Source organism: Sceloporus occidentalis, unplaced genomic scaffold (genome assembly GCF_023333645.1).
Source record: "Sceloporus occidentalis isolate IW3139 unplaced genomic scaffold, rSceOcc1.0.p SCAF_1, whole genome shotgun sequence".
Lineage (NCBI taxonomy): Eukaryota > Metazoa > Chordata > Lepidosauria > Squamata > Phrynosomatidae > Sceloporus > Sceloporus occidentalis.
This window is the reverse complement of record NW_028316981.1, coordinates 69,634,909-69,647,012: the sequence shown is the minus strand read 5'-3', so window position 1 is coordinate 69,647,012 and position 12,104 is coordinate 69,634,909. Positions and strand designations below refer to the sequence as shown.

Genomic DNA, 12,104 nt, shown 5'->3' with positions numbered 1-12,104 from the left:
CCCACTGAAATGCTAAGAGGGCTGGCTATTCAGTTTCCAAGATCAGATGGGATCTGGAGCCTCTGAGGACATGTAGGCCCACTCATCCATTTTATCTGCTTGCTTTTCATTTAGCTTTGGCCCACAGTTCAAAGAATAATAAGTTCAGTTCTTTGTGCCGTTTGTCTTTAGGCCGTTTGCGGTTGTGGTATTTCCTGCCCCAAGACCGCAGTCCACCATTGTTTCACGGACAGATTTATGGCACCATGATCAGGATTTAAAGCAGGTTGTAATTTACAACGTTGCAATTAGCTCCATCCATTGTTGTTTTTCTAGTCTGCTTCAAGAACTGGGTTTTAATAGAAGAAACCATTGCCTCAGAGAAGGCAACCGGGAACCAATCTGGCCAAGAAAACACCTGAGGGCCACCGTAAGTCGGAAATGCCTTGAAGGCAGACAAGAGACGGGCAGCCTCAGCTCCATGCATTCAAAGAGATGCTTTAGAAAGAAACTCTGTGCCCAGTTCAAAGACATAGCCACGTTAGTCTGTAGAAACAGTATCTAGAGAGATCTTGTGGCATCTCTGAGACTAAAGAAAGAAGTGGGCAGCATGAGCTTTGTAGGCATATGCATCTGAGGAAGCAGACTTGAGTCTAGGAAAGCCCATGCTGCCACTTTCTCTCTTCCAATGAGTCTCAAAGGTGCTACAAGACCTCTCTCTCCACATACTGTGCCCAGGCACTTGAGTAACCAGCCCAATGAGTAACTGTGTTTGGCTACTCTTGGAGGCAATGAAAGGAGAAGGGATGGCTGTCTCTAGCTTCTCGTTGTTCAAAGGTATAGCTGCGTTAGTCCAGAAAAGCAATACGCAAAGGCATTTGCTCTGCTCCGCTCTGGGCCCCACAACAAACTCCAACTCCCAGAATCCCATAGTCTTGAGCCACACAACGAAGCAGTGCCAAACCGGGGCTATTTCCCCACGAAGAAGAGCAGCAGCCTCACGACGAGAGCCCTCCCGCCGAGACCACGCCTCCAGCGCAGGAGCCAATCAAATCAGGTTGTTTCCGTGACGCAAGGGCTGGGTGGGCGGGGCAACGGCTTCTCCCGTGGCGCCTGGGTCGGCGGTGGCTGTTCTCCGTTTGTCTTCCTCCTTTAACCTTTTCTGAGGTGAGGAGGGGGAGGTGGGCTCGCGCCCTCTGTGGCGGCACGTGATTGGCTGAGTTCGGAAACCCCGAGTAAGGAGGGGCTGAGAGTGAGGAGTGGCCGCCCTTATGAGCGTTGAGCGCCAGGAGTAATGGGGACCCCTCTGCCTTCCAGTCTCCCTCAATAAGGCCTGCTAGGGGCTTTCATCTATGTATATAATTATGTGTGTGTGAACTCTAAACTTGGGAAACCAGGGCCAAAGTGGGTATTATTATTATATATAGTGGGTATTACTATGTCAAATTTATATATACACAAATATGTATGTGTGTATACACACACACACACACTCTAAGCCTGGGAAATCAGGGCCAAAGTAGGTATTACTATGGTAATACTATGTCAAATATATATACGAATACACACACACACACACTCTCTCTCTCTCTCTCTAAGGGTATTACTATGTAAGTAATAGGTATTACCATGTCAAATATGTATATATATATACACACATACACACACACACAAATATCATACACACATACACACACACACTCTAAGCCTGAGAAACCAGGGCCAAAGTGGGTATATATATAACACACACACACACACACACAAATATAATACACACACACACACACACTCAGCCTGAGAAACTAGGGCCAAAGTGGGTATATATATAACACACACACACACACACACAAATATAATACACACACACACACACACACACTCAGCCTGAGAAACTAGGGCCAAAGTGGGTATATATATAACACACACACACACACACACAAATATAATACACACACACACACACACACTCAGCCTGAGAAACTAGGGCCAAAGTGGGTATATATATAACACACACACACACACACACAAATATAATACACACACACACACACACACTCAGCCTGAGAAACTAGGGCCAAAGTGGGTATATATATAACACACACACACACACACAAATATAATACACACACACACACACACTCAGCCTGAGAAACTAGGGCCAAAGTGGGTATATATATAACACACACATACACACACACTAAGCCTGAGAAACCAGGGCCAAAGTGGATATATATATCACACACACACACACACACACACACACAAATACAAATAAATATACTCTAAGCCTGGGAAGCCAGGGCCAAAGTGGGTATGACACAGCAATACCCCCTTTGGCCCTGGTTTCCCAGGCTTAGAGTACTGAACTGGACCAGAGAGCTATATTCTAGTCTTTACTCATGAGAGCTAGCTAACATACTGGTGGTGACTGGGAAGGGGAGCTTATCTGCTCTCCCCTTGTCTTTCTATTTTGCTGTTCATGCTTGCAAAGCAGGGATCTTGAAGGAACTATTTACTTTGCCTGTTGAAGGCAGGCACACACAGCTACCCAGCTGGGCTAGCATCTCAGGTCCAAGTTGGCCAGAGGTCCTCCTCCTTTTCCAGGACATGCCCTCCATTCCATTATTCTTTCCGGGAGGAATCCTCCATTTGGAGCATGACTGAGTTCCAAAACACACTATAGAGATAATCCAGTTTGAGACCGCTTTAACTGCTCTGGTTCGATGCTAGGGAGTTCTGGGAACTGTAGCTCTGTGAGACATTTAGCTTTCTCTGTCAGAGAGCTCTGGTGCCACAATATTGCAGTTCCCAAGATTGCCAGGACAGTTAAAGCTGCCTGAAGCTGGATTATTTCTGCAGTGTGTTTTGGACCTGTGTAGCTGTGTGTGCCTGCCTTCGACATGTGTGTTTTATGAACACATTCTGCAAATAGTTAAAAGTGTGCCCCTTGAGAATTGTAAAGATACTGGTTTCTTTTTAGATAGCGTCAGAGAGTCGGAAGAGGCCTCGTGGGCCCTCCTCAATGCAAGAGCTCCAGCTATGGTCCAAAACACTCTGTAGAAATAATCCAGTTTGAGACTGCTTTAACTGCCCTGGCTCAGTGCTAGGGAATCCTGGGAGTTGTAGTTTATTGTGGCACCAGAGTTCTCTGACAGAGAAGACTAAATGTCCCACAGAACTACAGTTCCCAAAATCCCCTAGCAGTGAGTCAGGGCAGCTAAAGTGGTCTGAAACTGGATTATTTCTGGTGTTTTGGAGCTAAAGCATTCCCAGCAGGTAGCTGTCTAGCCTCTTAAAAATACTTTAGGTCTCGGTGGGCTTTTAATTGTGATTAAACATTTTAATATTTTGTCATAATCTCCAACAATTCCAATGACTATCTGGACTATTCCATATTATCTTGTCCTTGTCAGTCAGTGACCTTATTTGTTGTGTTGTTTTGGCCGTCCCACTAAAGAAACTGCTTTAAAGGGCATTTGGGAAATTGTCCCTAATGGTTTTGCATGTATTCAACTGTCAGTATGTTATTTCCCTTCCATTACTCCCATATGCTTATTTAGAGATTAGACAGCTGAACGTGTTGAGCTGCACAATGTGTTGCATGATATGGCCAGGATTCACTGTAACATTAAATACTAGAACCTGCAAAACTACCTTCTATTTGTCCACCCATCCCAATAATGCCTGTTTTGATTGTCCCTCCCTCCAAATAGGATCAAACTAAAAACAGAGTACACTTGTCCCTCCATATTTGCTATGATTAGGGGCACAAGACCCCTGTGAATATGGGGAAACTCGCAAATCACAAAAACACCATGTTTTTAGCTGAGAGAACACTTCTCTAGGAATCTCTAGATCCTCCAGTGCAACTCTGTGGTCAATGTCAGACAGACACTTAGCATAGAACTGCACTGGAGGAGCTACAAATGCCTAGTAGAGTATTCTCTCTAGGAATCTCTAGGTCTTTCAGTGCCAAATTTAGTTAAAGTTGACCATAAAGTTGCACTGGAGGACCTAGATATTCCTAGAGAGAACATACTAAAAATCTGCAAATATCAAAGCCGCAAATATGGAGGGATGACTGTATTTTAAAAATGTCAGCTAAAACATGCAAACATAAACCTAATTGGCTTTTTAGTTTAGAAGTCAGTGCAGGAGAGCATATTGTATCGATAAATACAGAAGTGTGCAATGAGAGAGGAAGAGTGCCAACAATGTCTTCAACTGTATCTGTTCCCTTTTATGAAATAGTAGAGGGTGTAATATTCTATACATACAGAATATGATGATGTTATATACCTTCAAGTTGACTCTTGATTATCATAGGTTTTGTGGCAAAATTTTCAGTTCAAGTTTGCCATTGCATTCCTCTTAATGCTGAATATGATTTATATCCAAGACCACCCAGCAGGTTTCCATGGCTGAGCTGGAATCTGAGCACTGGTCTCCAGAGTCCTACTCCAACACTCAGCAATATGATATATGTCCCATACTGTACAGTAGGCCCTTGATATCCGTTGGGGTTTGGTTCCAGGACTCCCCCTGTGGATAACAAAATCTGTGGATGCTGAAGTTCCAATAAATACAATGGCATAGTAGAATGGTTCCCCTTATATAAAATGGCAAGGTTTATTTTTGGGGGGAATATATTTTGAATATTTTCAAGCTGTGGATTGCTGAATCTGTGCATAGAAAGTTTGTGGATAAGGAGAGCCAACTGTATCCATAGGCAAATTTGGAATGTCACCAGAATGCATTTCTGAGGTAAGATGCATATATCTAAAATTAAAGAGATGTAACCTGGAGGATGCTGAAATATCCTAAAGGTACCAGATCCTGTTTAATCCTGGAAGCTAAGCAGGGCCAACTCTGGTTAGTACTTGGATGGGAGTCTATGAATACCAGATGCTTGTAGTCTATATTTCAGAGAAAGGAACTGACAAAACCACCTCTTGAGTATTCCTTGATTCAGAAAGCCCTATGAAATTCATAGGATCAATGTAAGTCAACAGGCATCTTGGCATGTACACACATAGCATCTAGAGGTACCAGGGACATATTGTCACTGCAACTGTGCTGCGACTGTGAAACTAGTTAGCTCAATGTAAAAATGTAGGAATGTCTGTTCTCTAAAAGCAAATGGGCAGTTCAGTACCAGGGATGAGGACAAAAAAAGAAGGAAGTTTTTCTGACCATATGTGGAACAATGAAAGATCATGGCAATCATACACTCAATAGTGTTGGCTAGCTACTCTTAACTGTTTCTCCCCCTCCAGGATCAGCTTCCCTCTTGTCCAAGAATCCTAAAGTCCTCTTAAAATGCTCATCAGGCATAAAATAAAGCGGCTATTGTATATGGTGCCTGGAAAGCAGCGCTTTGGTGTTTATAGATTTCTCCCTTTCTTCTTTGTCCTTGGAGGTGCTATGGAATGGTTTATGATCAATGTTCGTATTGGCAAAGAGACTTTTTGTAAGTATTGTAAGAAATATGCCTTGACTTGTTTTCTCCAGTATTTTACAATGTTGTTAAAAAGATTACACTTGTTCTTCACTTTGCTTAATTCTTGCTTTTAAAAGTATAAAATTGATAAAATAATATCTGAAGAAACAACTTGTTTCTTCATTCTTTTGTTTTAAGACAGCTTTTGTTAAACGAGTGAAATAGGAAAGGTAATGAGCAACCACTTTAAGTGCATGGTTCAAACATCTTCATGGTAAATGTTATCAAACATCACTGAGCCCTCTAGCAGAATCGGTTGGATTCAATTGCCCTTCCTGATTTTTAGAAAGGTATAATAAGTTTCAGTGAAAATGTCAGTGAATTTCAGGATTTTGACAAAATGGGTAAGATGGGCATCTTAGAAAGTGTTGGCACACAGCAATAGAAATTTCTGGGCACCTATGAGATGAATTATCTCCCTCACTCGTGGAACAGTTACACAGGACTGATCACTGAGTAGGGAATTCACGTTTAGATTTTTCAAGCAGAGGTCAATGTTCTCTGTGAACAAACTCATCACCTTCAGCCAGTAGGCTTTTCTGATCTAGGTTTCCCCACTTTTGAAGAAGTGCTCTGTCCCTATGAAGCCAAAAACACCCTCCATTTCAGGGAGATTGCAATCAGTTCAAATGACCTCACATCAATTGAGAGGTCTCACACTAAGCAAAATCTAATGAGTCTTTGAAATAGATAGGAAAACTTATTAGGGTTGACAGAGCATACTTAATCCTTTAGACAGGAAGAACCTGACTTCAATATTTATTCACCTGCTGCCACAGTAATTTTCTAAATATGATTGTCTGCATGAATTCAATTGATTATCCCAAACCTGAACCATGTACAAATGGAAGCTAGCTGTCTAAATAACCTACTTTATATTTATTTAGAGGAAACTTCCTCACAGCATCTTCAGAAATAATTACAAAATGTTTTACAGATGATGTTTACCGCAGAAAGAAGTCGGAGAGACAGCATGAAAGTTTGGAAGAAAGATGAACTTCACCCTTTATGGCTATATGATATGAACTTTGGAGTGCTAAATCCTACAAGACTTCCATTGAGTTAAAATACATTTATTTATATTCTGCCTCTCCCAGAGGATAAATCCCACAAATTGTTCTCCAAGCTGACTATATCTCATCCTGTGGAATGCATTTTTGCAACTAGGCCTGGCAACAGAAAGTGATACTGCTCTCTCTGGTTTGACTAGAATTACTTAGGAGATAAAGATGATGACAACTGGTTACTTACAAGGTACTTTAGAAACAGTAACTGTTAACCGAGACATTTACTTCTTGGTTTATTTATTCATCACTTTGTAAAAATAAGCTGTTTATGCAACCACCACTTACTATATTGTTTCTATAATTAAAGAGAACACTTTTGTCATGACATTGTGTGGTTTGGATGTATCCCAACAGTTGGCAGAAGAGACTGGACTCCCCCATCCCCAGCTTTGCTGCAGCTTAGTCTTGAAATTCTAAGCCACTGTCTCAGGAAAAATTATCACAGGTCAACAGAGGACTTCCACACAATAGGATAGGACAATATGTTCCATAGAAGACACAATAGGCCGTGTAACAAAACCAAAATCATGCTGAAAAATTAATCTAGATTTCATTATTTACAAAAGAAATGATTTTGAGACGCTGGACACTGTTAAAATACCCTTTAAGAGTAAAAATGTAATTTAAGGTATCACTTAAAAAAATTTCCTCACTCCCAAAGAGAAAAATATAAAGTGAGTTGACACTGTCCTTCTGTCATAGGAAATATGTACACCTTGTTATGATTTCTTTACAGATGTCAAGATTTACCCGGGGGGGGGGGGGGATCCCTGTCGATCAAACCTGGTTAATCCAAATTGCAAACTATTTTTTTTTTAAATTAAAAAGGCTCCAAAAATCAAATTGATAGTACATGCAGATTGGCTAGTAATTACTTTACTCACTAGTGAGTACAACCAGGAGCAAAAATTAGGGATGGATTAACCAGGTCCAAAGGTATCTATGCTGAAAATTTAAACATGAATTTGAATATTATACACATTTGCTCTTTTAGAAAAGAAGGGGGAATAAGGAATAGACTATGAATTGCTAATCACTTCCGAACTGATTTGGAATTGATGCATTTCCCCACTTACCAGGGGCAACCATCTCCCATAATTTTATTTTAATATTGTATTTTACTATGTAAAACAATAATGGGATCAAATGGCCAAAATAGGACATGGTTTGTTTTTCAGTTCATCTATTTAGTTACACTTCAGTCAACTAGTTGTGCAGTATTGGATTATAGCGATCAAATCTTAACCAATACATTACTGAAATGGTCTCTACACAGTCACATGATTTTGGAATAAATAACATTTAAAATAATTAGGACCAGCCTAATGGTCTAGGAGTGCTCTGCACTAGAAAGGCCTTTTATACAGTTCTGATTGTTTACTCCTGGACTATTAGGAGTTGTGAAGCTGCCTTAGACTTAAATGGCTGGGAAATACAATGCTGCAAATCATTCAGCACAGATCCTTCTGAAAGTACACAACATCTGAGCCAAGGTGAGGCAATTGTCTTATCCTGTTCTTGACAAATATATTTTTAAAAAATAAATAAAAATAAATAAATAAATTGTAGGTTCTTTGGTATAATTTTAGTAATACCTTAAAAAATGATTGTATTAGTAAAAGTCTATGGTGGCTCAAAGTACATTAAAAAAATAACACCTGCTGCCTACTTTTGACTTTTTTGAACGTTGCAGTATCTGAGGTAATTTACACTGGCCATGATCCACAAGAGCACTCATGGATTCACCTAAACAGTTCCCAGCACAGCCCAGTTTAGCATCGGGCATTGCTGCAAAGTCAGCTAAGACAACTCCCTGGGTAAAAATGAAGAAATGGGGATAGCAGCACTTCTGTGAGTTTTTCAAATATAGCAAAGGGCCAAACATGTGTACCACAGACTGCAGAATGCTAAGGATGCAAAACATTTCCCTACGTAATGTTGATCAAACTGTATTTTACATTAGTACCGTATCAAAACACCTGAAATCTAAATGTTTTGCTTATACTTGCACAGGCTACATTTTGCTATCACAATGTACAGTAGAATTTGAAAAGATCCAGAGCCATCAAGTTCACATTTTCTGGATTTGCACTGAAATAAGTGCTGTGATATAACTATAACCAAAAAAACTTAACATTTCCAGAATAAACTTGTTTTTCTAGTGAATTGTTTACGGTCTGAAGTTATCAGAACAATACTTCATCTGATAACCTTGTAATTAAGCAAGGCATCTAAAACATGCCTTTTAATTCATTCATAAATGTTTTATCTTATTGGTTGGTACAATTCTTTTTAAATTCTTTCTTTGAATCCATGTTTGGTTTAAAAAAAAAATGTATTCTATCCCCAAGTCTCGCCAACATTTGTTACAATTCAAAGCTGTGGTTTCTCCCTAAAATTATACTTAACTTTACAAGTGAAGAATATGCTTGGAAGCCATTTCCTGAACAGAGGAAAGCTTTGAAACCAGGAAATTATACTATGTAATTAGGCAGAAAACCAGATAATTACACAACTAAATGCAGGAATGAGAGGAATTTTGTTTAAATGATTTTTAAAAAATTAAAGTACCTTAACTCTGGACATTTTATATGCTTAAAGGAATTACTCAGATTAGAGGTACCTTAAAACAATGACTCCACATGATTTGGATGTTTGTTGCTGTGTTCCTTTAAGTCACTTCTGACTCATTCCAATTTATTATGGGGTTTTCTTGTCAAGTTTCTTCAGAGGGGATTTACCATTACATTCCTCTGAGGTTGAGAGTGTGTGACTTGGATTTAGAATTTATTTTAAAATTTAGATGACTTTCTCAACAAATAATGCATAATTAGGGTGCAACTCCACTACTGTCAACAACCTCATCAACTGTGTTGACATTCTGGACAGATGGACTACAATACTTTCATGACAGAATATATGTATTTTTTTTTTAAAAAGCCAACTTATTAATCAATGTGGAGTTACTAAAAGAACATATATTTCAAGATGGTAACTATGCAAGTGTATGCCCTGCCACTTACCTTCAAAGATCACAGTAGTAAATTTGCAGTAATAATTTAAAGCTAAACAGAAAACCATGTCCAGTTTTTCTTCCAGTGACAGAAATACCAAAGAATCCTAGATCTTGTTACTAATGACTTGAGGCGTTAATAAACCCTGTCAAAAACTGAACCATGTTAGATATTAAAGTAGAAGAAATATTTTCATCTTTTATAATTATGTTTCCTCCAGAATCACCTCTCAGATAATCTGCTGTGATGATAAACTCAGGTCTCACTGTGGACAAATAAAGGAGATGCTGTACGCTCTCACGCAGTCAGTGTCTACTGCCAGCACTTACAACCCTTCATATTCGTAGAGCTCTTCATATAGACCAGTCTGAGCAACACAAACCAGACTTGAAATTTGGAAAAATGCCAAAAGATGGCCCAGTACTGCCTTGCTCAATAGTTCTTTTCTCTTACAACATTCTGTAACCCTTCGAATGACTGAATACTCAAGATCTGACATTTACCAGATTGATTCCATCCACTCCCTGCCCCAGTATATCATTTTAAGATCATTTGATGCATTTATCCGAAGTAACTACCATATAAACACAGGGATGTTCATGCTGCTAAGATGTAATGCAGAAGTATTTTTTCATTTCCCAAATAAACTGTAAATGTTCTTGCTACTTGAAAAACATTGATGGCCTCAGAACTTCCATGTGAAGAAAAAGGATGCAACTTTGTTTTCCTTTTATAACCAAGTATGAGATCATCTTCCGAGTCAAAGAACCATATGCACAAGTCTGTATATTTAAGAAAAGTCAACATAATATAACAAAAAGTGAAATATGCTTATTAAAAGTGTCCATATATAAAAAAACAATCTTGTAATGTACAGTAAGATGCAGTAAAAACAGTTTGCCCTCACCCACCAATAACTAAAACAGCTATTGTTCCACAAAATTTTTATATGTTGGTACTGAAAGGTTAAACATTTTCTATGTTGTATGCCTGACGAATATTAAGAGTATCTCTCAACATCAAGTCTCGAAGGCGCCATAGTGCATCTGCCATTGTGGTATGGGCTCCTTTGCTTTTCAACCAGTGTGTAGGAAGACGGCTCTCTTGTTCTTTTGAGAGATGGACATCACGTCTTCGCGCTGAAAGAATAAAAGTGACAAAGTTATATAGTCCCTTTACTTAAATAATTTCTATATAGTCATTAGGGATATAAATGTAGTACATTTAAAAATAAAAGCTGGATACAGACTTCAAAAGATTTCCATGAAGGAACTCTTCTTCTTTTTTTGGGATACCTTTAATATTACTGGTGAAAAGGTAATGCTACCTAGTCTCCATCTACCCTGCAGTCCTCAGCATGGCTTAGAGGCTCCCCAACACACCATAACAGAATTCCAAAGGCTGTAACAGACTACAGGAAGAATCAGCAAAGCTCAGTTGGCTTTCCTGTCCTTTACTTAGTGGGACTGAAGTCTGCATATACCACTCCTAAATCAAGAAATTGGACAGTCCTGCTAAACAACACATATAAACTTAAGAATCTGGTGGCAAATATAGAGATTATATATACTTACCTAGTTTTAAAAATGTTATATTATAGTGGGCAAAGTGGGCCAATTCTGTGGCTCCCAGGGTATAAATAAATAAATAAATTATTATTATTAATGCTGATTTGGAAAGAACAGATATAATTATGTAGGTCCAAAACACACTGCAGAAATAATCCAGTTTGAGACTATTTTAACTGTCCTGGCTCAGTGCTAGGAAATCCTGGGAATTATAGTTTATTGTGGTGCCAGAGCTCTCTGACAGAGAAGGCTAAATGTCCCACAAAACTACAGTTCCAAAAATTCCCTTGCACTGAGCCAGGGCTGCTAAAGAGGTCTCAAACTGGATTATTTCTGCGGTGTCTTTTATACCATAGTAATGAATCTTGTTATGATTTACCAAGGAGATTAACCCTTGAATGCCTGTGTGGTCACAGATGCCTCTTTAGCGATGTGTAATTCCCCAACAGATGATATAGTATTCTGTCATGGATGACTGACTTAAGTTATATAGTTTAAAAATTATGAATATGATACAAGGGACAATATTCTGTATAAGTGAAAGCCTCTGAGATACCTTAGCAAACAATATGGAAAACTATAAAATTATGGAAGAAGCTGCTGCTGCTGCTGTAGTTAACGATGGATAAAAGGCTATGTTTAACAGTTAATATTCCCAAGTATATTACAGAGCTGAATAGAGTGATAAGGTACTATGCAAGTCTTTATGAAAGTGAACATATTATATGATGTAATGTCAAATGTCAAAACAATCTGTAAGCCACTCTAAGAGTGGGCTATAAATACTCTAAATAAATAAATAATGTAATGCCATACATGTAATGGAATAAAATGAAGCTTAAGCACTCAGACATATCTATTCATTTCCTATATAAATATCTTCAATTTCCAATACTTAAGGATGCTTAAGTGGAATACTGATGTTAACTATGCCTGCCTGGTTTAGCTACCATCATGAAATGAGCCATCATTAGTT

The 12,104-nt window shown here is 38.8% G+C and overlaps 2 protein-coding genes across 15 annotated transcripts in view; one reads left to right on the top strand and one right to left on the bottom strand.

Annotated features, from left to right (window-relative positions):
- Nucleotides 1-1,075: 1,075 nt before the first annotated feature.
- On the top strand, nucleotides 1,076-6,871 carry UQCC5 (ubiquinol-cytochrome c reductase complex assembly factor 5). Of its 3 annotated transcripts, none has more exons than XM_089524303.1 (3): nucleotides 1,076-1,146; nucleotides 5,256-5,449; nucleotides 6,417-6,871. In XM_089524303.1, the coding sequence occupies exons 2-3, from the start codon at nucleotides 5,299-5,301 to the stop codon at nucleotides 6,473-6,475; spliced, it is 210 nt and encodes a 69-aa protein (XP_089380429.1). In that variant the 5' UTR covers nucleotides 1,076-1,146; nucleotides 5,256-5,298; the 3' UTR covers nucleotides 6,476-6,871. The 3 variants fall into 3 exon arrangements, with proteins under 3 accessions (XP_089380429.1, XP_089380448.1, XP_089380439.1); XM_089524322.1 differs by having other exon boundaries at nucleotides 1,126-1,214; XM_089524313.1 differs by lacking the exon at nucleotides 1,076-1,146 and adding an exon at nucleotides 1,226-1,383.
- Nucleotides 6,417-12,104, bottom strand: part of PBRM1 (polybromo 1) — a 77,598-nt gene continuing 71,910 nt past the window's right edge. For all 12 annotated transcript variants that reach the window (XM_089524289.1, XM_089524208.1, XM_089524280.1 and 9 more), the window contains one exon: nucleotides 6,417-10,699. In XM_089524289.1, coding sequence (XP_089380415.1) covers nucleotides 10,527-10,699 — 173 coding nt within the window. In that variant the 3' untranslated portion in view covers nucleotides 6,417-10,526. The remainder of the gene's footprint in view (nucleotides 10,700-12,104) is intronic.

What these genes read in the sequence shown, in the direction of transcription:
- UQCC5 (XM_089524303.1), top strand. Translation starts at nt 5,299, where the DNA reads ATGCTCATCAGGCATAAAATAAAGCGGCTATTGTATATGGTGCCTGGA. An exon ending in TATTGGCAAAGAGACTTTTT is followed by an intron (nt 5,450 to 6,416) that starts GTAAGTATTGTA and finishes AATGTTTTACAG; the next exon opens with ATGATGTTTACCGCAGAAAG.